Source organism: Balaenoptera physalus (assembly GCF_965194825.1).
Source record: "Balaenoptera physalus genome assembly, chromosome: 8".
Taxonomy (NCBI): Eukaryota; Metazoa; Chordata; class Mammalia; order Artiodactyla; family Balaenopteridae; genus Balaenoptera; species Balaenoptera physalus.
This window is the reverse complement of record NC_138887.1, coordinates 124,167,025-124,193,036: the sequence shown is the minus strand read 5'-3', so window position 1 is coordinate 124,193,036 and position 26,012 is coordinate 124,167,025. Positions and strand designations below refer to the sequence as shown.

General features: G+C 53.1%; 1 protein-coding gene and 1 long non-coding RNA gene across 3 annotated transcripts in view; one reads left to right on the top strand and one right to left on the bottom strand.

Moving 5' to 3' along the window:
• Positions 1–26,012, top strand: part of PTPRN2 (protein tyrosine phosphatase receptor type N2) — a 707,285-nt gene that overhangs the window by 263,713 nt on the left and 417,560 nt on the right. The window contains exons 7-9 of one of the 2 annotated variants that reach the window (XM_082472630.1): positions 11,561–11,779; positions 13,172–13,212; positions 14,249–14,628. In XM_082472630.1, coding sequence (XP_082328756.1) covers positions 11,561–11,779; positions 13,172–13,212; positions 14,249–14,628 — 640 coding nt within the window. The remainder of the gene's footprint in view (positions 1–11,560; positions 11,780–13,171; positions 13,213–14,248; positions 14,629–26,012) is intronic. The other variant, XM_082472631.1, reaches the window with a different exon arrangement.
• Positions 5,640–18,916, bottom strand: LOC309665868. Its single transcript, XR_014266738.1, has 3 exons — positions 18,017–18,916; positions 17,188–17,336; positions 5,640–8,823 (listed from the first exon to the last, which is right to left on the bottom strand). It is a non-coding gene; the product is annotated as an uncharacterized lncRNA (long non-coding RNA).

The window sequence follows — 26,012 nt, the reverse complement described above, 5'->3', positions numbered from 1 at the left end:
ATAAAGTGCGATTTCGATAAAATATGACTGCTCCTTTGAAGATATACAAATAATACCATCAAGCAGGTAACAGGTTAAAAAAATACTGAGTGTCCGTTCCCATTAGCGCTCCCTGTGTGTAAGTGGAGGCTTGATCGGGGCTGCTCTGGTGGGGCTCTTCTCTTCGGGGAACAGCCTCTGAAGATGCTCTCTCCGCTCTCCAGTGACCCTTACTAACGGCATCATTTGGTTGGCGTTTTCTCCTGTGCTACGTTGCAGTGTTGGTTATCTTTGTATATATATTGTCTTCCCATCTGCGCTGTATGCTCTAAAGAGTCATGTAAAATGTTAGTCTTCAGAGCAAACAGACTTGTAGGATGAACGCCCACACATGCATTGCTGGGCTTCTCTCGCTACTTCTGTGACCCCCTCCTCCCCTACGCTGACAGATTCAATCTGACGCTGTCAGATTTCACCTGGCACACTTCAGTATTCCACTGCCAGAGATAACGACTCTTGAATAAACCTAACCAAACAGCTTTATCACATGTTAAACTTCATACTAATGTCTTCATATCACCAAATATCTAATCTGTGTTTAAATTTCTCACTTGTACATTTTCTTTACAGTCAGTTCTTTGAAGGCAGGATGCAAAGACGGTCCACTGAATTGGTGGACGTACCTGTTAAGCCCCTTTTAAACTACAAAAGCTTTCTCCTCCCTCTTTCATTCCCTTGCATCATTTTTTAAAAAAAATACTGTTTCAGGTGTACAACATTTTAGTTTGACATCTGTATACACTACAGAGTGATCACCATCAAAGGTCTAATTACCATCCATCTCCATACAGCTGACCTCTTCACCCATTTTGCCCCCATCAACCCCGTCCTCTCTGGTAATCACTAATCTATTCCCTGTATCTATGAGGTTTTGCTTTATTTTGTTTCTTTATTTTAGATTCCACATATGAGTGAAATCATACGGTATTTGTCTTTCTCCTTCCAACTTATTTCACTAGCTTAATACCCTCTAGGTCCATCCACGTTGTAGCAAATGGCAGAATTTCATTCTTTTTCATGACTGAGTAATATTCCATTGTATATATGTATGTACTGCACCTTTTGTTTTGTTTTTTTTTAAAGATTTTTTTTTTGATGTGGACTTTTTTTTTTTTAAGTCTTTACTGAATTTGCTACAGTATTGCTTCTGTTTTATGTTTCAGTTCTTTGGCCCTGAGGCATGTGGGATCTTAGTTCCCCTACCAGGGATCGAACCTGCACCCCCTGCATTGGAAGGTGAAGTCTTAACCACTGGACCACTAGGGAAGTCCCACCACATCTTCTTTATCCATTCATCTGTTGATGGATACTTAGGATGCTTCCATATCTTGTATTGCAATGAACATGGGGGTACATATATCTTTTTGAATTAGTGTTTTTGTTTTCTTTGGATAAGTACCCAAGAGTGGAATTGCTGGATCATATGGTAGTTCTGTTTTTAATTTCTTGAGAAATCTCCATACTCTTTTCCAAAGTGGCTGCACCAATTTACATTCCCACCAATAGTGCACAAGGGTTCCCTTTTCTCCACATTCTGTCCAACGTTTGTTATTGCTTATCTTTTCAATAATAGCTATTCTGATAGGTGATATCAATGAGGAGATATTTCATTGTGGTTTTGCTTTGCATTTCTCTGATGATGAGTGATGTTGAGCATCTTTTCATGTGCCTGTTGGTCATCTGTATGTTTTCCTTGAAAATGTTTATTCAGATCCTCAGCCCATTTTGTGATCAAGTTTTTGGCTTTTTGTCATTGAGTTGTATGAGTTCTTTTTATATCTTGGATATTAACCCCTTATTATTATATGCGTTTCAGGTTTCTTCTCCCATTCAGTAGGGTGCCTTTTCTTTTTTTTTTTAATTTTATTTATTTATTTATTTATGGCTGTGTTGGGTCTTTGTTTCTGTGCGAGGGCTTTCTCTAGTTGCGGCAAGTGGGGCCACTCTTCATCGCGGTGCACCGGCCTCTCACCATCGCGGCCTCTCTTGTTGCAGAGCACAGGCTCCAGACGCGCAGGCTCAGCAATTGTGGCTCACAGGCCTAGTCGCTCCGCGGCATGTGGGATCTTCCCAGACCAGGGCTCGAACCCGTGTCCCCTGCATTGGCAGGCAGATTCTCAACCACTGTGCTGCTAGGGAAGCCCACCTTTTCATTTTGATGATGGTTTTCTTTGCTGTGCAGAAGCTTTTTAGTTTGATGTAGCCCCATTTGTTTATGTTTTGCATTTGCTTCCCTTGCTTTTGGTGTCAGATCCACAAAAACATCTCTAAGATCCATGTCAGTGAGGTTACTGCGTATGTTTTCTTCTAGGAATTTCATGGTTTCAGGTCTTACATTCAAGTCTTTAATTCACTTTAAGTTAATTTTTGTGTATGGTGTAAGATTGTAGTCTAGTTTCATTCTTTTACATGTGGCTGTTCAGTTTTTCCCACACTATTTATTGAAGAGACTGCCTTTTCTCCACTGTATATTCTTGCCTCCCCTATTGTAGATTAATTGACCATATAAGTGTGGGTTTATTGCTGCGTTCTCAGTTCTGTTCCATTGATCTATGTGTGTGTTTTTGTGCAGTACCATCCTGTTTTATAACTGAGGCTTTGTAGTATAGTCTGAAGTCAGGGAGCTTGATGCCTTCAGCTTTGTTCTTCTTTCTCAATATTGTTTTGGATATTCAGGGTCTTCTGTGGTTTTATAGATTTTAGAATGATTTGTTGTAGTTCTGTGAAATATGACATTGGAATTTTGATAGAGATTGCGGTGAATCTGTAAATTGCTTGGGGTAGTATGGACATCTTCACAATATTAATTCTTCTAATCCATGAACAAGGAATGATGACCTTGCTGGGTAGAGAATTCTTGGTTGGAAGTTTTTTCCTTTCAGCACTTTGAATATGTCATGCCACTTCTTTCTGGCCTGCAAACTTTCTGCTAAAAAATCTGCTGATAGCCTCACGGGGGTTCCCTTGTATGTAACAAGTTGTTTTTCTCTTGCTGCTTTTAGGATTCTCTCTTTATCCTTAACTTTTACCATTTTAATTATAATGTGTCTTGGTATGTGTCTCTTTGGGTTCATCTTCTTCAGAACCCTCTGGGCTTCTGGGACCTCGATGTCTGTTTCCTTCCCCAGATTAGGGAAGTTTTCAGCCACTATTTCTTCTAATAATTTTTCTGGCCCTTTCTCTCTCTCTTCTTCTTCTTCTGGGGTCCCCATAAAGCAAATGTTATTTCGCTTGACGTTCTCCCAAAGGTCTTTTAAGGTAGCTTCACTTTTTAAGTTCTCTTTTGTTTTGCTGCTCTGAGTTCCACTGCTTTGTCTTCCAGCTGCTGATTCGTCTTCTGCCTTATCCAGTCTGCTGTTGAACCCCTCTAGTGCATTCTTCTGTTCAGTTATAACTTCTGTTTGGTACTTTCTTATAATTTCTGTCCCTTTGTTAAGTTCCGGCTGTGTTCATCCATTCTTCTTCTGGGTTCAGTGAGCATCTTTATGACCATTATTTTAAACTCTTTATCAGCTGAGTTGCTTTTCTCTATTTTGTTTAGTTCTTTTTCAGAGGTTTATGTCTTGTTCTTTTGATTGGAACATGTTCCTTTGTCTCCTTATTTTGCCTAATTCTCTGTGTCTGTTTCTCTGTGTTAGGTGTGTCAGCTACCTCTCCCGGTCTTGAGGAGTGGCTTTTGTAGGAGACATCCTGTGGGGCTCAGAGGTGCAATCCCACTGGCCACCGGAGCCCGGGGCTCAAGGGGTGTGCCCGTGTGGGGCACCTGCCCTCCTGTCGAGGCGAGGTCAGGGTTGCGGAGGGGTGCTGGCGGGTGGGGTTATCGCTGACTGGTCGCGAGCCCTGCTGAGGTGCAGGGGTGGCAGCGCTCTTGGTAGGGTGCTAACAGGTTAGGTGGGGATTTCCACAATGGCGCCTGCAGTGTCTCGGTCCCTGGGGAGCATCCCAAGTGGTCCCTGTTTCTCCAGCAGGTACTTCACGATTAGTAAGTGGGTCTCCTTCCTCTGTGATCCAGGTGCCTTGCAATCTGGCACGTTTGCGTCGGTTTTGAGTCAAGTGAGTCTGCACGAGGGCCCTTTAAGAGCGAATTTCCCGTTCTCTGTAGTTCTGTAGTTTTCTTAGATGTATTTCCTGTTGGTTTTCAAAGCCAGCTGTTCTGGGGGCTCACCTCTCCTGTGCAGGGTCTGGGGGCTGGAGAGCCTCTTGGGGGGCTCGAATCCCTCGCTCCTCAGAGGGAAGATTCATCCCTTTGTGATCCTTCGCGGCCTGTGGCTCGCCGTGGCTGTGGGTTTTGTCTTGGCGAGACCACCTCTCTGCTTTCGTACCTGTTGATGCTGTCCTTTTGCCCACGTCCTGTACTTTCCTGATTGCGCCCCAAAGAGGACGTGTACTTGATCCTCTGTCCCACACGTCCTGTGAACCAGGAGCTCGGAGATGTGACTGTCGTGTTCACCGTTCGGCAAGGAGCCTTCCGGGGGCGGTGACCTCCTGTGAGGGGGACCTGCCTCCCTGTGGCTCTTTAGCGTCCAGCAGCCCCGGCCACGTAACCTTTCTGGCACATTTCACCTTGACTGTTTGGAAAGTGCTCGATCCCTCAACAAGAGGAGCTTACGTCACCCTATCCCACCTAGAGGGAAGCCCTCGCAGGGCTGTACTTTTCTCTGGAGCATGTCTCACAGTCCGACTTGCGCATTTGCATGTATTTGATAAACGTTTGTCTCCGCTTGTAGACCATCGGCTTAAGGAAGCCAGCAAACTGTGCTTCTTTTCTCACATTTGCACCCGGGACTCAGCATGTGCCTTGCAGGGTGTTTGCTGAGTGGATGAATGGTTTCATTTGCTCTTCACGTCAACCATGAAAGATGGTGTTATTGTCAAGCTCATTTTCCTGATGAGGAAACTGCAGCTTGAGATGGCAGGTGATAGCATTTGTCCCAAAGTCAGATCACTTAAGGCAAAGTGGATGGAAGCTTTTAAGAACCACCTGTCTAAAATGCAGATTTAAACACAATTTGCTTTGTTTCTTGGGCTAATTGGTCCTGGACTCTAATGTTTTAAGTGGCCATTCAGCTCCAAATTCTAGCTTTCTCTGACATTCATTGTGTGCAAAGTTGTGTGCTGCGCCTTTAGGGGGAGCAGAGGAGTAGAGAAGGGTCACCTGGGGGCAGGGGTGTCAGCCAGGGCTGGAAGGAGGGAAGGGTTCTCTTCTTACATAGTGAAAAGGGACAAGGCAAGAAAAGACCAACCTTCTTCTAAAGCCCCAGAGCTTCCCGGGGTTACCTGTCCAGACCAGTCACAGGCAGGCCATTCCACACCACTCACCCCTGGAAAACTGCCCCTGCCATTCGGTCTAACATCCTTCAGAACCTCGGGGAGTGTTCAGGTAGACGCAGTGAGCCATGAGCACAGGATCCCTAGGAAGGCGCAAGGACACAGCAGCCCTGTCCTCGAAACCCAGTTTCACCTTGAAAGCACCAGCGAGAAGGTCAGAAGGGAGGCCCAGAGGGCCAGGGTGTGTGACCTCCCCGGGGGCGCAGCCCTGGAGAGCTGGCTGTGCCGGGCACCCAAAGGGTGTAGTGCAGAAGACAAGAGACGTGGGTGATTCAGATAGAGGCTGCCCTTCTGCAGGACGGTCGAGACCAATTTGTAGCCCTCAGGGCTCAGGAAAACCCACCCATCCCTGCTCCCGAATCAGTAAATCAGGCCACTGACTTCATGTGCATGGCAAATGTTCATTTGGTAAAAACTTAGAGACCCTCTTCCTTCATTTATTCATTACTTACACCTTGTCGCCTTTGAAAAAGCTTTAATTCACATAAAATTAAAAGACCAATGTGCAGTAGGATAATGGCAAGGGCAAACGACAAAGTGTGGAGTGAAGTGTGGGATTCAGATGCGGCTGGTCCAGCTTCTCCTGTTTAGGACACGGTGTCTCGGGTTGTGGCCCAGCTGGGAACCCTCCTCGTTAGAGTGTTGTTCTGTATTCCGTGATCAGTTCTCTATGGGAATCAGAATGTGTAAAGGATTATTTGTTGTGCTTTGTATCAGTGGTAGAAGTAGTAAATGGTTACCATGCAAAACCAGAATAGTAGATGTGTAGAAAGAAGACAACACGTCGCCTTTGATCTCATCGCCACCAGGTGGGTGCGTTGAGCACCGGGAGTGCCTTTCAGTGCTCCGGGTGCGTCCGTGAGGCCTCGCGCTGCACGTGGACCCGGGGTGTGGCCGTGCGCAGCTGCTGCTTCTCTCCGTGTCCCTTCAGTGCGTTCGCCAGGGCTCGTTCTTCCTCCGTCGCTGGGTTAAAGTTCAGGCAAGTCCCATGAACTCCAGTCACTCTTAGGTAATAAAAAGTGCGAGGCCACTTTTGTATTTAAATTTTTAAAAATTGTGGTAAATACACATTGGTTTGGCTCTGATCATAGACTGAGTTCCTGTCTGCAGAACTGCAGCACGAAGCGTGCACACCTGGGCATCTACCATCCAACCTTTGCTGCGGGGAGGGCGTTCGGCAGCTCTCACCTTCAGAGGGGGTTTCCATGAATGGGATCGAAATGCCTCGCTGATTCAGCCCATTTAGTGAATGTAGACAGATTCCAGGGGCTGCCCCGGGAGCCCTTCCTGGGAAGTTTGCTACTGTGGTCTGCATTTGCCACCCACCATGTGTCTAGGCTGCTCCCCTGAGTGTGATAATGGTGACGATGAGGGTGACGAGAGTGGGAATGGTGACACTGGTGATGGTGGTGATGATGGTGGTGATGTGTGTGCTTGTACGTGCCTGAACCATGTACTTTCATGTACACGTGGTGATAAAGGCACTTAGGAGCAAAAACTGTTGTGTATGATTCACATCCGCTTTGCGAAAGCAGATTTGTGTGAGGTTAACTGCACACCATTGCTTATTCTCTAAAGCTTGTAGCATTTGTCTGGGGGACCCTATTAAGACATATAATTTCTGTAGGTCAGGCCTGCAGCAGTTGTTCATGGGAGCTGATCTCCTACTCCAGGCCTTACATATTTGATGTCCTGACATTTCGTGTAATTGCTCTGCTAGAGCCCACTTGGCACATTGAAAGCTACTTAAAATGTCATTATAAGCCGGCCGGATCTCGGAATTACATGGTGCGGCGGCCGGAACAGAGCGTCTCACTTTGATGCATGTGGTATTTGATTGTGCTCTGCGCCACGGCCCCTCTTCAGTCCACCAGGGCTGGCTAGACTCTTTAAAGAGGATTTCCTCATTTCTGCTCATCTTCAGATGACTGACAGTGGGTGCCTCCTGGCTGACTCACAGTGGTCAACAGCACTTAGGCAGGAGATGATCGCTGACACGAGTTCATTGCTCTCCTCCTAAGTGGTCAGCCGCTAAGCATCTACCATTGTATACCTAAGGGGTTTTTAGTGATTTTTCACTAATGGTAATCTGAAAAGTTTCTTTCTTGGATGAGAGGAGACAATTTTAGGAATTATATTTTATACCATTTTGAAGATGGGTGTTTCTTATTATAGTTGGAGAGGCCCACGGAAAGTCTCTCCTGTTCTCTGGTCTTTATCTTAAAGAACATGAGTGTTTTCACACTGCAGGTCTATTTCTGCTCTTCCCTCCAAATAAGGAGAATAGAGCTGAGGGAAGTTAAGGGAAAAGACATGTGGTAACCGTAGGGAGGGTTTCTCTGAGTTATTAAATGTCAGGACAGATTATTGGAGGAGGGGCACAATTTCCCCTTAGCTATTTGGTTATTAGACGTGGTAGACAGACTATACATTTGATTTCACTTTCTCAGTAACCCCTTCAAGTGGGAGTTACTGACCCATCTACACAGACAGACCCTGAGACTGGAGCCTGCGTGTGGCTGGCTGCAGAGCACACTTTCTCCAGAAGATCGTGACCCCCTGTTTGTGGTGGGTCTTTTAGGATTTCTGGTCTGACTTGCCCTGTGTTTGACCAGCATTCTTCCTGCCCTGGGTTGCATAAAACAAAACATCACCCGGTTGGATGCCTTGAGGGGCTGCCGAGAGCCCCCAGCCCTGCCCAGGCTCCCCCGACGTTGGGAGCTGACCTCACACAGCTCCTCCAGCTTTGCTGTCCGTTATCACCCACCTGGGCTCTGTTCCGTCCCCTGAACCTCACATCCGGTCCATCTGGACCTGCCATAGAAACAAACACAGGCTCCCGCCAGCTCTGCCTGCTGCACCGCCATCCCCAGCTGGGTTCCTGCAGGAGCCTCCTCCGGCCTCCCTGCTCTGACCTTGTCTCAAGCCTGCAGGCCTCTTAAAATTGTAAACCAGATGACGACTCACTGCTCAAAACCCAGCAAGGGCTTCTCATCTCACTCAGCAAAACTCCAGGTCCTTTTCATGGTCAGAGACCCTGTAAAATGCCCCCGACTTCACAGCCCCCTTGCTGCTCCAGGTCACCCACTCTGGCCACCTTTCTGTCCTTCCAGTGCCTCTGCCCCAGGGCCTTTGCACTTGCTGTTTCCTCTGCCCGCAGAGCGCTTCCTTAAGATCGTCCGTGGGCTCAGGCCTTCCCTTCTTTGGGTCTCTGAGCTTTTCTCCGACAATCCTGTCTAACACAGCACCTTCCCTCCCCGCCGCCCCATCCTCCACGCTCTGGATTAGTGTTCCCACAGCCCCATCACCACCAGACCTTGTACGCCTTTGTTTTTCATTGTTTATTTTCTGTTTCTTCTACTATAGATGAACGTTACATGAAAGCAGGTGCTTTGCTAACTGCATTATTCCTGCGCCTTGACAGGCAGCTGAGCATAGACGATGTGCAGCGAACATCTGTGGAGGGAAGGAAAGAACGAAGGGCGGGAGGACAGTTCCTGCTCTTGAGCTCTGCTGTTTAGCTTTGAGACCCTCTGGGAGGCCTGAATCTCTCACTGATTATCTGCCTCCCTCATGACCTGGAATGTGTGCCTCCCACCCAGGCAGCCTGAGAGCAGCTGGGGGGAGGGACGTGTGCAGGCAAAAAGGTCACGGGGCGGTGACAGGCCCTGGCCCCCTGCACGAGGCCGGCACCAGGGAGTCAGGAGATGCGGACGTGGCCGCCCACAGGCCAGGCCATGACCAGGAGAGTCTGCCTGCTTCAGCCACAGTTCAGTCCGCGGCCGACTTGCTACCCAGGGTCTGAACTGTCACCCTGATACCTGTGTGCCCCCATTCGCATTACGGTTCTAGCACAGTAATCCCACCGGTCCTGTTCCTAAGTCTGGAATCGGAGAGAAAGTGGACTCTTAGAAGGAAATGTTCTGGCCAACAGCGCGATTCAGGGGCTTCACTCGGTGGTGAAACGTGCTCGCAGAGCACAGTCGGGGCAGGGAGCCCACCTCTTGGACCCTTGTTAGGAGGGACGCAGCTCTGCGCTGAGGATGGTCCAGTGGAGGACAGGACTGGATCCTCGGGGAACCAGGGCGCTCGGGAAGGGAATGTTCTCCTCGGCCGAATGTCCTGGTTAAGTTTGCGTTCCGCAGAAACACATTTTGGATTCAACACTTGTTAAAAAACGTCTCGTAAGTGTACTGATCCATTTCCTGCCTTGGTCGGTGTCCTGGGACGCCAGGGTGGGTTCTGCCATGCTCTGGCCCCTGGCAGGGGCCACGCCTGCAGGGGCCACGCCTCGGCCTCTAGTTTCAGGGCATTGCGTTTCCTCACCTTTCACGCCATGGCTGCGACAGTACAGACCGCTGAAAGTTGATGTGTTTATAATGCTAGAGGCTTAATAAACAGCTAGGTGGTGTTTTTCTTACTGTTTACTCTACCTTAGTTTTTCTCTTTTCTACGAAGCAACGTGTGCCCTTTGTCAGCCCAGAAAGGCAGGAGTTCTGACACCGTGTGTGGTTGGGATCCCTCAAACCTTCAGCCTCCTGCGCTGTTCTGTGTCAGGCATGCTTCTCTGTGTTTTTACAATGCTTCTGTTCATGAGGAAGTGAGAAATATTTTTCCAGGTTCGCTGCTGGAAGTTATTTTTAAGGCAAGCGTTTGGCCCCTAAACGTATCTATGGGGCTGTGGGGGGAGGGATGCAGGGGGAGGTGGGGATGCAGGGCGAGGGATACAGGGGGAGGTGGGGATGCAGGGGGAGGGATACGGGGAGGTGGGGATGCAGGGGGAGGGATGCAGGGGGAGGTGGGGATGCAGGGGGAGGTGGGGATACAGGGAGAGGGATACAGGGGGAGGTGGGGATGCAGGGGGAGGGATGCAGGGGGAGGTGGGGATGCAGGGCGAGGGATACAGGGGGAGGTGGGGATGCAGGGGGAGGGATGCAGGGGGAGGTGGGGATGCAGGGGGAGGGATACAGGGGGAGGTGGGGATGCAGCGGGAGGGATGCAGGGGGAGGTGGGGATGCAGGAGGAGGGATGCAGGGGGAGGTGGGGATGCAGGGGGGCAGTGCCCTCCCCAGGGGCTCAGGTCGGGGGCAAGGACCACGGAGGCAGCAGCCACGGGGAGGTCATCCATCTGCATTTCCTTCCACAGGAAGCTGTGTCAAAGTGCAGGTTTTATTACTGTTCAGGTGTGGTGAGACCAACAGATCAGGAGAGGGTTATCATGAAAAGATCGTGATAGGCCCAGAGGTCAGAGCATCAGGAGCTCCTGGTTGACACGGAATCAAGGCCGGGGCTGTCACCACCCTGCGGCAAACCTTGTGGGGGCCTCCTGGCCACCCCACTGCTCTCCAGCCTGCAGAGCTTTTCCTAGCATCTCCTGCACTGCAGGTCCAGGGTGAGGGACCATCGTAACTCTTTTTTTAAAAAATAATATGAAAATGTCTTTCTTCCACTCTCATGTTCGAAAGATATTTTCACTGTATAGTCTAGACTTCTGAATTAGACACCTTTTCTTTCAGTGGTTCAAATGCATCCCTCGTCTGTAAATGATCCAGTGTGTAATTATGTATCATGTCACATATGTCATGCTTACAGGGCACTGGGCGCGTCCTGGGGCCGCCGCCCTCCTGGCCTCTGGCTGATGTAACATCTTCTCTACCTTGGTTTTCTGTGCCGCCTGGTGAGCTTGGCTGTGAGAGGCCGCCGTGCGGTTCTCTTTAATTCTTCTTGTGGTTTACCGAGTGCCTCGAATCTCTGAGTTAACGCTCTTCACCAATTTTGGGGAATTTGTGGAGGTGTTTTTCTTTTCTTTGTCCCCTTGTCTCTCTCTCCTTTCCCTCTCAGATCCAGTCACACTCGTGATGCCTGATGCCGTGCCAGGTTGCCGAGGTCTGTCCAGTCCTTTCTCCTGGTTCCACGGATGATAATCGTTTCCGTTATTTGTCCTCAGGTTCACCAGCTCTTTGCTCTCCGTCATCCAGTCTGCGGTTCAGCCCATGCAGTGAGCTTGTGAATCTCGAATACTGAACTCTGCACTCGCAGAATTCCATTTGGCTCTTTTTTGCTCCCAGCCCTATGCTGCGCTCGCCGGGGGCCACCCGTCTGCCCCTGCGTGTAGCCACTCCTCTGCATCCTTACGTCCTTGTTCTAACGCTGTCCCTTGTCTCGGTTTGTCTGTTTTGTGTGTGCCGTCTAGGGGCACGTGTTCAGGCTCTGCTGAAAGACCTGCGGAAGCGCCCGGGCAGCGTGGAGGGTCTGAGCGCCCTGGACGTGGCCGAGGCAGCCCGTGCGATAGCGAGCGCGATGCCAGGCGGGGGCGCGGAAGGGGAGCAGGACGGCGCCGGGAGAGGCGGCGGAGGGCCGAGAGGGCAGGCGGGCCGCTCGGGGGCCGCGCGCCACAGAGACGGCGTGCCAGGTGAGCGCCTCCCGGCCGCTCGCCCACGTGTGCACGTGGCGCGCTGTGCTGCGTCTTTCTGCTGCGAGGTGGGATTCGTGTTAATGATTTGTGTCTGTCGGAACTTTTGCCTCTGAAAGCCTCCTTCGCAGGCTGAGCCTTCCAGAGCACTTATGCTGAAGGGCGAATTGCTCCCTGGAGGAGGGGGCTGCGATGCCTCCGTGCGAGGCTCCGGGTGCAGAAACAGGAGTGGGAGAAGGAGGTTTTGTCCGGATTGTGTGAGTGATACTGGGGAGGCAAATATTTGCATAATAAAGTGAAAGAGGTTCATTCGAATGTCTGCTTGAGGCTCACACCAGCCTCTGAGGCTGCTCCAGGGAGAGCGCAGAGATCCCCACACCCCGGCACACGCACACTGGTGCACACTGACACACACACAGACACGCTCACATCCCAGCACATGCACATTCACACACAGAGACACGCCCACACCCCAGCACATGCACACTCACACACAAGAGACACGCCCACACCCCAGCACATGCAGACTCACACACAGAGACACGCCCACACCCCAGCACATGCACACTCACACACAAGAGGCACGCCCACACCCCAGCACATGCACACTCACACACACGCTTACACACCCCAACCCACTCACACATACATACACCCACAAACAGCTGCCAGGGAACCTTGGGCGAGGGCCGAGCAGGGCAGGCCCCGTCTCCCCTGCCTGACCGCTTCTCAAAGTCGCGGAAGCTACATTAAAGCATGTAACGCAGTGCGCTGCACACAGTAGGCGCCCAGGAACATGCCAGGTGAAAGGTGCATGTCTCTCCCTCCTCTGTGGGCTGGGACGAGGCTTGCCTGGAAGCTGGAGGTGTGGCGTGACTGATGCAGGAAAGGACGCTGGGTTGCGACTCGGACGAGGTGGTCCAGGGGGCGGTGGTCCCTGTCCCGGGGCTGGGAGGGTCTGCAGGGGCACAGGAGCCACACACTGACTCCTGCGTGTGTTCTTAGAGAAGTGGCCACCACAGGAAAGTAACCAGTCTGGAGGCATCTCAGCGTGAGATGTGTGGGTTCGACACTTCACTCTCCTTTTTTGTAACTGCCCACTGCTCCTGGCTCAGTGGCTCTTTCTTGCTCTGAGCTGTCTGAAGGATAACACGTGGTTCCCTGGAACTGGCCTCGTGACTGACTGGCGTCGTGTCTGAGCTAGTGGGTCACCCCTCCTCTGTCGTGGGCTTTATGGAGCGCCACCCCTGTACTGTAAGCGGAGGTTTTCGTTGTCGTGGGAATGAGGCCAGCGTCATCGTGCCTGACCTACTCGGTGGTCGCCCCGTACGTGCCGTGACCTTTGTGCTGACGTTCTGGACCGGGATTTTGACGAGCTCGTGTCTTTCACAGGTAACAGAGCGCGAGACGGCGGTGCAGGAGTTTACCAGGAGGTAAGATGGGGCGTGTTCGGGGCCTGTGAAGCCCAGAGTCACGTTAGTTTTCTTGTCCATAGTTTGGGAACGTACGTGAAATACAAAAAAATTTTTTCCAGAAAAAGATAGAAAAACCCTCATAATCTCAAATTAATATTCCTCAGAATTCCCCCCACCCAGGGAAACGGGAGGGTAACACCGCATGATAAGACTGCACGCCCACTTCGTGTCGTTGAGGTCATCCCGTGTGTCCTGGCTTCCGAGGTTCATTTAACGGACGTTCACAGGCTCTGGATCATTTACACCCGCGGTGCTGCCCGTGGTGGTCGCCACCAGCCATACGTGGCTGCTTGAACTTAAATCCATTAAAATTAACTCAGTAAGAATTCAGTTCCCCAGCTGTGCCAGCCACACGTCCCGTGCTCCCTAGTAACTGTGGGGGGGTGGGGAGACCACTGCTCCTCCATCGTTGCCAAGGGTCCCCTCGACAGTACTGGTCCAGAGGGGTCTGGAAAAGGCTGGGACACGGGTGACGCCCACCCACGGAGCGGTTTGTTGGTTTTCCCTGTTGAAGAACCTCTGCTCATTTGTATTAGTCTTAAGGATGCAGAAAATCAATTCATAAGCAATGGCAGTGATGTGGTTCTACGAAACTCTATTTTGTGGGTGGAAAGGAATTTCTGGTTAGTACTTCTCTTGTCAGATTATGTTAGTGGTTCCTGGTTCAGTGCCTGTTAGCAAGTGGTGACGAAAACACCAACAATTCTTTTAAATGTCCATCAGAAATAAAAAAATGGAGGGTTCGGCTATCCGAGTTGTGGAGGGAGCCATGGGGTCTAGGGACTCGTTTCCTAATTCGGGACGCAGAGGGAGAGGCCAGCAGAGCTTGGGGTCTCCAGACGACATGCATTCAGCCAGACCCCGAAGTCGCCCTGCGCGGCCCACTCCCAGCCCCAGGCTCACGTACGCCAATGGCCGCTCCCCCATGAGTCCAGCGCTGATGGCTTCTCTTGTGACTTGGGGCACATTCTTAAGCTGGTTTCCTTTCTGCCAGGTCAGCCGTTTGGGCGTCAAACTCGAGGACCTCCTGCAGGGTCCTGGGTCTCCATTCCTGCCTGGAGCCCCCCGTCTTGCTGGGTCCTTCAAGACGGAGATCAAGAAATCGGAGGACCCTGAGGCCTCCCCGTCTTCAGAGGAGGATCGCTTTGGGGTGGAGAACATAAAGAGTCAGACCTACTCCAAGGAGCTGCTGCAGAGGCCGCCGCACCCAGAGCCGGGGCCGAGCAGGCTCGGGGCGTCGCAGCTCCAGGCTCCGGTGGCCCCGCAGGAGGACCAGCGCCCCGGCGCCGGGGCCCGGAGACCCCCCAGCCAAGGCCTGCGGCTGGAAGTGCAGCCTCCCCAGGAGGAGTACGGCTACATTGTGACGGAAAACGAGTGAGTGGGAGCTTTTCATCTCTCTGTGGGTGAGATCCTAGCCCTGCGCAGGCTGGGGAAACGCTTTCATTTTTTTCCCCATCTTCACCTGGAGGTGGAGGGTGGGCCTCCCTGGTCTTGCAGGTGTGGGAGGGCAGCCAGGAGCCAGCCCGTCCCCCCGACCCCGTGTTCTGGACCGGGAACCCGAGCTTGAGGGTGATTCTCCACAAAACAAACCCCAAACAAAGCCCTGCCCGGCTCCTTGGTCCTGGCCCCATCACTTGCAGCTTGGACCACAGGGTGCCTGTTGGAGCTGGAGCCGGGGTGTCTCAGGCAGGACGGGTGGTGCAGGGGGCGCCCCGGGCAGCCCATGTTGGCTAGAACTCCAGAAGCTTCAAGTCGTCCAAATACTAGGGTATGAGTCACTCTTCAGAGGGAAGAATGTGCTGCACACCATGGAGTGTTCTGTCCTCCCCTTAATTTTGTGCTGAGCATAACAAGGGACAGAATCAAATGTCACGTGCCCAGCAAGTGACAAGTGGTCGGCCCTGTTCTTCAGGTCGTCTCACTAATGAATCTGACGTTTCACGCTTTGCAACGGTGTGTTTTCTTCATGGAATGGAAGCGGGGATTCCAAGGGAAAACACATCTGTCTGGCTGCAGGCACAGGCGTGTGTGCGTGTGCAGGTGTGTGCCGGTGCGTGTGCAGGTGTGCGCCGGTGCGTGTGCAGGTGTGCGCGCACGTCCACCCGCGGTTTTGCTTCTGCGTCATCCCGTGCCTCCGGTCAGGCGTCGAGGGAGCTTCTGTGGTTACTCCCCGCGGGGAGGGGGCTATGCCAGAGTGGGAGCCGTCTCTCCTGCTGACTCCGCGGCCTCTGCGCTCTCACCCGCGCGTGTTCGCCGTCGCTGCACCGCACACGGCAAACGCCGCCTGTACCACCGACACAGACCCTGTGTCAAGGCCGCGTGAAAGTGGAGGTGGTGTTCTCGCCTGGGCTGGGAGGCCTGCGCAGCACTGGCGCCTCGCCTCTCCAGCCTTTTCATGAAGATGCGCCTGCCCATTCCGGCCTCCACGCCTCCGGGCCGTGCTCCCCGCGCTCTGTCTGCCTTGAGCCCCTTCGCTCAGAACTGGGACTCCCGCTGGGTGTGTCAGGATCACGCGTGACGCAGCACGCTCGGGGGCCTGGGTGGTGCTGTTGCGTCGGACCCGCCCGGCGGCCTGCTGTGCAGTGTGACCTGTGCTGTGGGGTTTCCCTTTCTCAGCAAACGTTGCTGTTGTGTGTGTGTGTGTGTGTGTGTGAGACGTGTATGTGTATTGTATGTTTATGTGTCTGTGTATGTGTCGTGTGTGTATGCATGTGTGTATGCGTTTGTGCATACGCGTGTCTGTATGTGTGCGTAGTACGTACGTGTCCCTGTGTGTGTGTGTGTGTGGATGTGTCTGTGTGCATCTCTGTGTTGTGTGTGTGCGTGGTCACTGGAGGGACCACTGTGCAGCTGCTCTGAGCACCTTTCCTCCTGCCAGGATCTCCTGATGCCCAAGGGCTGGTCCCCGGCGCAGGGCATGGGGCTGCTCCTGTCTGGGGCCTGGGGCTCAGCTGCGCACAGAGGAGACTGAGGCCCCGTGCAAGTGCTGGAAAAGGATTCTGATCGTTGGGAAGACTTTTCGAGTCCACGTGAACAACGGAGAACAGAGGACGATGAACTTTAGAGCAGGACCATCCAGGCCTACCGTCCTCAGCGTCACAGGAAGCCCAGCGTGAGTGGATGACGCCTGGATGGAGGGAGACCTATCTCGTCGGGTGTCTCCTCTTGTTCTTGCTGGATTTCCTGGAACACGAAGCCACTTCTGGGGGTTTCTTCTCTGCGTCCGGAGTTCATTTTCCTGAGGGCTTTTCCTTGGCCTCACCTTTGGGGCCTGAACATTTACCTGCTACAAGCACGGGTTAAAGAAAAAGATCATTATCCTATCTTGGCTGACTTCCCATTTTCTCTTTTGCTGTTTCCGTTGGATGGAAGATCTGTGGTGCAGCCGACAGCTTTGCATCCGGAACTCTCTGTGTATCACAGGGGAGACATGCTCCAGAAGCTTCTCCCACCCTCCCTCCACGGACAGACAGAGGTTTCTGCCTCTGTTGTCAGATGAACTGGTAATTTGGGATTCTCTGGGGCGAGATTTCACCAGATCTCAGTTTAAGCCTTAATGGACCAACTGTTTACTGACAAGAATCTGACACTATTCTTTTTCTTTTCTTTTTTTTTAAAAAGCACTTTTGTATGTTTGGTTCTTCCTAAAAGGAGAAGAGCATGACGGGCAGCTCAGCGTCCTCTCATGCCTGACATTGGCGGGGATGCCGCGCTGACCTCGCTCGTACATTTCCTGGTGGGCGGGGTTGTAGTTTCATCCTTTGCCACTTACATTTTCATCCTCTTTACAAACCGGATGGATTATTCGAGACGCATGAAGGTGAGGGCAGCCATCCCAGGTCCTCCAAGGACGATTTAAAAGTTATTTCAAGTTAGGCTGCCAGGAAGGGACCCCAGGATGGAGGGTGCATGTGAAGCAGAGGGACTGCTCACCTGTCAGCAGAGGACACACCGCCTTTACAGCTGAAAGACTGGGAGTCACGAGGCGCACTGGGCAGGGATGCCCCCCCGAGGAGACGGGCCCTCGTGTCCTACGGGGACCTGTTCCTGTACGAGGATCGTCCGAGCCGCGCAGACCGGGTCTGGGGAAGTAAACCCACGGTGTGAGCACATGCAGCGGCCCCCGCGCCCTCACGGGTCACCTGGAACCCCCAGCGTGGGGCGAAGCCCGGGTCCCACTGGGGGCTGCGCCCTGGGCCCCACGGCAGCAGGCGACCCGGGTAGTGGCGGCGGCGGCGCGGGAACGGATGGGGGGGGCGCGCTCACCAGACGGGGCATCAGCCGCAGCGCTCTCTGCGGGGAGGCCGCCCTCCCACCGGAGAAGCGGAGCGAAGGCCCGTGGGTCGGGGGAGGCTGTTGGGAGGGCGCCGAGGGGCGTCGGGCTGCGCGCTGCTCCCTCCCTCCGCCGGGCAAGGGTAGGGCCTGGGCAGTGGAGTCCGGAAGAAGGGCCCCCGTTTGGCAAGGCCTCGGGAGCGTGTGCCGCCCCAGGCCCGTGCACTAGGTTGCCCTGCCGGCCGCGCCAGGGCAGGTACCGTCCTCCTCCTCTCAGACCCCTGCCGCTGGCAGCCCCGGGGGAAGGCCTGCCCGCCCTCCGCCATCCCTCACCGCCGTGGGAGAGCCGCGTGCTCTGGGCTCGCCAGCCGGCAGCCAGGGGGGCGGGACGGGGGGCTCCCGCTCAGCCGCGGGAGGGGGGTGTCCAGCCCTGGTCTCCCTCCGCCCTCCACCCCTCCCCGCCCCGCCCGAGCAGCCCCTCAGGGCTCACGTGGCTGCTTCTGTGCCCGTGGGCAGCCGGGCGCGGGTCCTGCCCATCTCTGCGGGTTTTCCCTCCCTTGCTGGAGAAGGGAGACTCCAGAATGTCGGGGGGCGGTTCTGTGTGTGCGGTGGCAGCGCAGACTGTAGTTACTCAGCGCCACTCTCGGGCCATGTCTCGATGACGTGTTCAGAAGGTTCGGCCCCATCTCTGTGCGGAACCTTTCCTGGACAGCCCTCCCATGACACCATCCATCCTTTGGTTTGTCTTAAAAGACGGTCTTTGGTGTGATGGGTTTACTATCACTTAAGATTGGGGGGGCGGGCGGCGGAGATAGCCTTAAGGAGTAAAAATAATCATTTTTTGTGTATTAAAAAATGGTAAGAAAAAGAAACAAAAAATATCCCAAATCTAAACTTCTTGACTGCTTAGTTGGTAGTTCTGGGGACTGTCAGTGAGAAGGACGGTGAACAGTGGTCTTCAAGCCCCAGAGGGTGGCCCAGTTCTGACTTGTCTGTGTCCTGCCGGCCTTTCTGGACTTGGCGCCCCAGCTGTGAAATGGGACGAGTGTTGAGGACCCACAATGACCAAGACGCAGGAGGTGCTCACAAAAGGAAAGAGATCCAGACGTAACACAGTGCGATTTTTCCCCTCAGGCAGTCAGACGTATCTCCGTTCAGCTTGGTGGGTTGTTTTGAAGTTCAGCCGAGGAAAGTACAAAAGTAGGCTGTGAGATTCAGAACCCCGGGGTGTCTGTGTTGTTAATGAAGGTGTAAGCAGTGTTAGCCGGGTGGGTCCCCAAGCGCACGAAGTAAAGAACCTCGCGATCCCGTGTCACAGCTCGAACCAGATCTCTACCTGTTAAACGTCTCACCCCTGACTCAGCTCTCTCCGCGTCGCTCTCCTCCTACTGGTTACAGGATCCCAGGGACTGAACTCGATGGTGCTCAGCCCACCCCCTCCCCGCCCAGCCCCGCCCAGCCCCGCCCCCTTCCTCTGCCGTCACCTGGGGTGTGGTGCCTCCCTCCCCGCCCCCAGCTGCCCGGCTCCTCCTCCTTGTCCGGGAGACGCTGTACACGCTGACGCTGACGCTGACGTTTCCACGCCAGCCCTGCCCCTGCAGGACCCCTCCCAGGTCTCCCCGCATCCCCTCCATCCTTCTTCCGCAGGAGAGCGCTCAGTAACCTAAACCTGACCGTGTCATTCTGTCCCCGACGACGACAGCCTTGCCCAGGCCTAGGCCCTGCGGCTCCATCTCCCTCCCCAGTCTGCTTCCTTTCTGCTCTGGAATGTGTGGGGTCCTGACAGGAGGCCTTGGGTTTGCTCCTCGCCCAGCACGCTCAGATGCCACCTCCTCCAGGCAGCTCTCCTTGGTCAGGGTTCCTCCTCCAGGGCGCCGCCCTCCCCTCAGAACCTTACCTGGGGGTGGAATGATACACCCTGTGGGGTTCTTCCGCTTCTAGCAGGGGCCGCGTCAGCGTTTGCTCTGCTGCGTCCCAGCCCCTGAGGCCCCTGGCTCCTCCGAAGGCGCTGGTGGTCTGCGGTGCTTTCCTTCCCTCTCGCACCCTTGACAGCCCCCCACCCGCTTTCCCTGCACGCGTCCCTCCCTTCCTGATGTAGCCCCAGTGCTGCCGTAAGATCATGCAAGCTCCCTGGCTTGAAGCCCTCACTCGTCCACCCCACTGCTGTCACCGACCTCAGGACCCCGCCCTCCAGCCACGCCCGGGCTCTCACGTTCGTGGTTCTGAATCTCTCTGGGAAAACACTCACTCCTCAGGGCGGCTGGGATGGGCTTCTCTATGGAGACCCCCTCTGGATCTGTTGACTTAGTTGCACACCATGCCTTCACACAGACATCATGCTTCTTGTGGCGGCTGCTCTGTCCGTCTTGGACCCCCAGCACCAGACAGGCACTGGGGGTGCTGGGGGAGTAAGTGACAGGGTGAGAAGGGACTTCCGGAAGCTGAGGTCTCCGCTCAAGGGTCAGCCTGCTCGGGGAGGGCTTTGCGGAAATTCTAGGAGTATGGATGTAACTGATGTGAGAGTCCTTCCCGAGGCACTTTGAGGATCCGATGTTAACAGAAACCCAAAGTCACAGAATTGAGTCTTTAAAAGCACCAGTGACAAGGCTTTTGCCTCTAAACAGAGGTTCTACTTAGAGAGCCCTCCCAGGGTCAGTTCACAGCCCTACATCTGCATCCTCAGTGCTGATTTAAGGGAGCCTGGGGGTCGCGAGGATAACGTGCCGGTGGCCGCGCTCCAGGGGCCTGGGCGGTGTCCCCATGGCCTCGGCTCGAGGGCCTGGGCATCCCGGGTGACGAGATGCAGCCACGGGGTCCCCTGTCCAACAGGCTTCCCTGGCTGTCAGTTTCGTATTTTTCACGGGGCAGCAGATTTGTGTTTGCTTTTCCCTATGCAGAATATTGAACACACACAAGAGCAAGATACTGACCCAGGCCCGGCGACCCAGACAGCCCAGGCCGGTCACACCCCACCTACTTGCAGCTCTCCTCCTCCTTCGAAACAAATCCCAGTTATACTGTCTTAGAAGCATTTCATGAAATATCTTTAAAATAGAGGGATTCTTTCTTTTTAACGTAACGCCATGTCACACCTACAAAGGACCCCAAATCCCTTAATATCATCAAATATGTAGTCTGTGTTCAAATTTCCAGTTGTCACATCAGTGTCAGAACTTTGTTTTTGTTTATTAGCTTGTTGACTCAGGATCCAAATAAGGCGACACCTTGCGGGTGGCTCTTTGGTCTGCGATGGCTTGGAATCTGCAGGCTCACGTTTGCTGAGGTTATAGAGCCGTGTTGGATTTTGATGTCTGCTATTGGCTGGAATTCTAGAACTGGAGGATATTTCACATTTGCCTGACCTCTAACCATGGCGGTAGACGAAGTGAGAAAATGCCATAAAAGTGCAAATATGATGGGTGTTGAAAACAATTTCAGTGCCTCTCTGGCCCAACGCCTTCCAGGTCAGCTTGGCCATGTCTAGCTGCCCAGAAGGTGCCAGAAGGAACGATGGTGCCAGGGGACCCTTTTGGTCTCTGACTGTGAGCCCCCTTCCCGCATGGGATCCTTCTGCTGCAGCAAAGGGCGAGATGTGTTGTTGGTGGGCGGCGCCGGGAGGGGAAGGAAGCCCAGCCCACGCGGAGCAGGCCTGGAGCCTGGCCCTCCAGCCTCTCTCTGCCGCATGGTTGTCCTCAGAGGCCGACTCCTACCGGCTGGTTCTACAGCTCAGCCTGGGAGTGCGGAACGTAGGAGGGTCTGGGGACGTGGGGACTCTGCTCGCTTAGCCATGAAGACCTGTACCTGTATGTGTGCGTCTGCACCTGCACCTGTGCGGATACCTACGTCTGTACACCTACATCTGTGTCGTCTGCTTAGGTCTTTGTCAGCTGTATCTGTGTACCTACATCTACACCTACACCTACATTTATCTGTATCTACGTCCATATCTGTGTCTGCATGTCTACACCTACAGGTACACCTACACTCATACCTACGTCTGTACCTCTGTACATCTCACGTCTGCGTCATCTATTTATGTCTGTATCTGTCTGTCTACATCTACAGCTACACCTAACCTATACCTACACCTATATATCTATACCTACATCTGTACATCTGTACATCTACATCTGTGTCATCTATTTATGTCTACATCTATCTGTCTACATCTACAGCTACACCTAACTTATACCTACACCTATATATCTATACCTACATCTGTATCTTCTACATCTACATCCATATCTGTATCTACGCAGCCCACCAGCTGCTTTGCTGTTGGATTTCCATAATCATCGGGGAAGCTTAGCTTTTTGTCTTCAACGATGCCCTGAAATTCCACAGTAATCCCCACAGACCTTCATACCTTAACACCTGCAATTGATTTTTTGCAAAGTGTCATCTGTGTTATAAATGGGCCAAGACTTGACTCTGTCAAAAGTTAAGTAGTTTAAATTCCACTCCTACATATAAAGGAGTAGGAAAGAGGGAGAAAAATATGAAAAGATGGGATTTGCCCTGCTGTCAAAATAGTAGTAAGTCTGCAAGTGAATAATGAAGCCAGAGGGAAAAGAAAAAATGGAAAAAAACACCAGTATCCAGAGGAGACTCAGTTGAGGCATATAGGCTTACGTAGAATGATGACTTTAAAAAGTTTTACTAGAAGCACTAGCTGTGGATCTGGTTACGTCGGAGCTGGTTTCAGGCTTCAGATGAGCTTGCAGGGCCCCTGCTTGGAGCTCAGCAGGGGCAGGCGGGCAGAGCGGCACAAGCAAAGGCCCCACCTGCGTCAGGAGGCACGTGGGCACCTGAGGGGCTGAGATGAGGCTGGAGGACGGGCAGTGAGCGGTGAGGTCTTCCCCAGCAGACGTAGGACGGCCCTGCAGGCGCCAGCGGTGGGTGGCAAGGTCAGGGTCCGCTCTCCTGGGTCCTCTGCTGCCCGTGGAGGAGGGATAAGGGGACCTGCAGTGGACGGAGGGGACCGGCCAGTGGGCATGCTGGCCATCAGCACCGTGCCCACCTCGCTCTCTGTGCCACGGGCAGCGTCTGTGCTGCGACCTGGGCTGGACTGAAATCTGAGTTCGGCAGTTGCACCTCGACTGCTGGGGTGAGGAGTCTGCCCTGGTGAGGTCTGGGGTCAGCCTCCGGGGCCCGGGCGTGGGACGGGGGAGCCAGCAGAGGGCCACCCGCTGCTTCTCGCTGCGGGGCTGCGCTGGCGGCGGCCGTGTGTCCCGAGGAGGCTCGGTGGAGGATCCCCACGTGTGGGTGCCGCTGGAGGTTAGGGCCGCAGGAGGGGCGGGGAGGAGAGTCAGGAGAGGGGCTCCCGGGGGAGATGTTCCCTCCTTCCCCTCACTCCTCCTGGACCCTGATCCGCGCTCCGCCACATGGGACACACGGCGTGTCTGGGTCGCATGGAGTGTCTTGGAAGCAGGCGAGAATGACCATCTCAAGAGATGTAGGAAAAGCCTTTGACAAAATTCAACTTCCTTTTATGATGAAAACTCTCAACAAAGCGGGCATAGCGGGAACATACCTCAACGTAAAAAGGCCGTGTATGACAAACCCACAGGTAACATCATACTCAACGGTGAAAAGCTGAAAGCCTTTTCTCTTAGATTGTGCTACTATTGACTTTTGCTTTGTGGTTACCATGAGGCTTACATAAAACATATTTACAAGTCTCTTCTGAGTGGATAGCAACTTAACTTTGAATGCATACAAAAGCTTTACATTTTTATGTTTTTGGTGTCAATGCACTTTTTATAAAGGTGACACTCTAAGACATTGTATACTTAGATTTGTATTAAGCGGTTGGCAAATTTTTTTTTTTCCTGGAGAATAAAATTGTTTTGGAGAATACATTTATTCAAATATATTATGGAGAACATATTTGTTAAAATTTTGAATATATTTATGTTGAGAAGCACAGTCTCATCTTGATGTTAAAAAATGCCAAGTTGTTAGCAGACAACAGTTTTTTATCTATTTATGATTTACCTGTGAAGAGTGGATGGTTGTTAGCAGTTTTTAATAAGAGTAATTCAGGGTTGTCAGAGGCTCGAGGTGAATTTGCCTGTGCTCTGCCATGCCGGGGGGCTCCGCCCTCACGGGAGCTCAGTCAGTGTGTCTGCCCAGATTGTTGTAGGCTCACTCACTCACGCTCTGCAAAACGGGGCCTTCATTCGACTCCTGCGGGAAAACGGTGGTGCGAGGCTGGAGTTGGGACCTTGAATCACTGTGGTGCCTGCAGCATCGTCCTCGTCAGAAGCGTTACTTCTCTGCACCGGGGAGAATTCCTGTGGGTTAGCAAAAACTTTAACTACCTTACAGGATTATTTAAAAAAGTAAACATCGTTATTTGTTATAATGATGGGTACGGATAACTAGAATAATTGGTGAATCCCGTGAAAATCTCATTTTATTGATTGATTTCAAGTATCATCTCATCAAAAAGATTTCTATCAAGGTTGACTCGTTTTCATTTTGTGATCCATCACTCATTTGGTTCCCAGCCTTTGATGAATTTTCAAATAAATAAACGTTCACAGTGAGAAAGTGAAGCAGCAGAAGCCCAGCCGGCTCTCGGACGCAGAGTCCCAGGCGTGAACGTGAGGCTGGCGAGAGCATCCAGCCCCGTCGCCGCGTCCCGTTCTCAGCTTGCTTTCACGTGTCTCGTAAGTAAGAGACGATAGCACTTGGAAAGATAAGACCTGGAGAGGTTATGGGTGCAGACGCTCTTCAGTCTGGTTGGGCTAAAATCCAAGCAGAGGTGCAGCAGTCGGGGGGCTCACCCCACAGTCGGGAAGCCGACATCCCAGCGTTAACTTGACATTTTCCGTTTCCATCTTTCTTTGGGGATTTACTAGCACGCTCTCGGGCAAGGGATTTAATTTCCCGAGTCTCAGTTTCCACCTCTCTCAAGTGAGGTTAGTACGGGGCCTTCCTCCCAGGTCTGTTGTGAGCAGTGAATGAGATAATTTCCATGGAGTCACGCACGGCCGAGGGCGTAGGGACACCTTCCAGAAGTTTGCACGGGTCCTAATCTTTCTGACTCTTATGCCGTTTTCACTAGTCTTTATTTTCGGGGTGGCCTCCGAAGCTCCTTCATCACCTCCTCATTTTGGTCCCTTCCTCTGGTCCAGCAGTGACTGAGGACACCGCGGCCATCGTGGGGCTGTGCGTGTGGCCATCAGGCTCTCCTGAGCGTGGGGCGCGGTCGCCCCTCAGCGGGCTTCCATCGAGGTCAGGATGCGGACGCAGTCCATTGCCCCTGTTTGGCTGACTTAGTGGCTCCCAGCAGCAGCCTTGTTTAACTCGGTTAAACAGCAGGAACGTGTGGCTTCAGAAAGGAAGTGCCTTAGTGAGGAGGCCCGGCCCAGCTGTCGACGGGAAATCCTTCCTGCCGCTGACGACCAGGCGGGCAGAGGACCCCACGGCCGCTGCTGGCTCTGACCTCGGGCTGCTAAAAGCGCCCCCATCGCTCTCTTCCAGGCGGTGCTGGATGTCCAGGTAATCAGGGTGGCAGCTGTCACAGGCGGGCCCATGAAATTGCACATGCTGTAACCGTCCATTGACTTTTGAAATGAACTCCAGCTGCTTTCTAAGGAAGTTCAGACCATGAAGTGACAGCTAGATGGCCACATAGTTTAAAAATAAAACAGAAATAACTGCGTGCTCGTTTTGAGTGCAATCAGCACCCTCTCGTGTGTCCGACTTGCACAAGAACGGAGCCGCTGTTGTCCTGAGCCATTTGCCCTGCCTGCCGGGAGCCGTGACAGCGAGATGGGAGGGGCTGACGGGGTCACCGCACGGCTCTGGTCGTCGAGGCGTCTCCTTGGAGAGCGAGCCGGCCTCTGAAAACATTCTGGGCTGGCGAACTTCATCATTATCTTCAAGGCGGTTTTAGATAATCTTGTGATGGAGGAAAGTGTTCAGTTTCTGGGCTGTGAGGGTGGAAGAAGGTAGGGCCAGGAGGCTCACGGTGGGCCTGACATCCACGACGGACGCGCCGGGCTCCGCATCTCCTTACGTTACCCCTCGTTGAAGACAAGCTAGGAAACGGGGTTCGTGGAATCTCGTAGCAACCTGGTTGGGAAGTTGGTTTGTGTCTGGCAGGGGCATAGGCTTTGGAGAGAAAAAACAAGATAAGAGCTGGTCACACCCTCAGCAAGCCTGCAGCTTGTGCACAGAGACAGTACCGAAACACGAGAAATCCTCAGAGACCTTTGAAAATAAGTGGCGTGCTGGGTGGTTTTGAGTCAACATGCAGAGGGAGGTTCAGGGAAAGGAGGGAGCCTCGCGGCCTTAGGGGTGAGAGCTGGTGGGGCCTGCTTGGTGGCCAGGAGCTAGGGAAGGGGGGACAGGGCCCTGTCTTCCTGACGCCGGGCTGTGGGACTCATCCCCCCTCTGATGTGGCGGGATTTCTCCTGCACACTGAGCTGGCGCTGTGGTCAGCACTGGCTGGCTCCCTCGAGACCCGTCCCCAG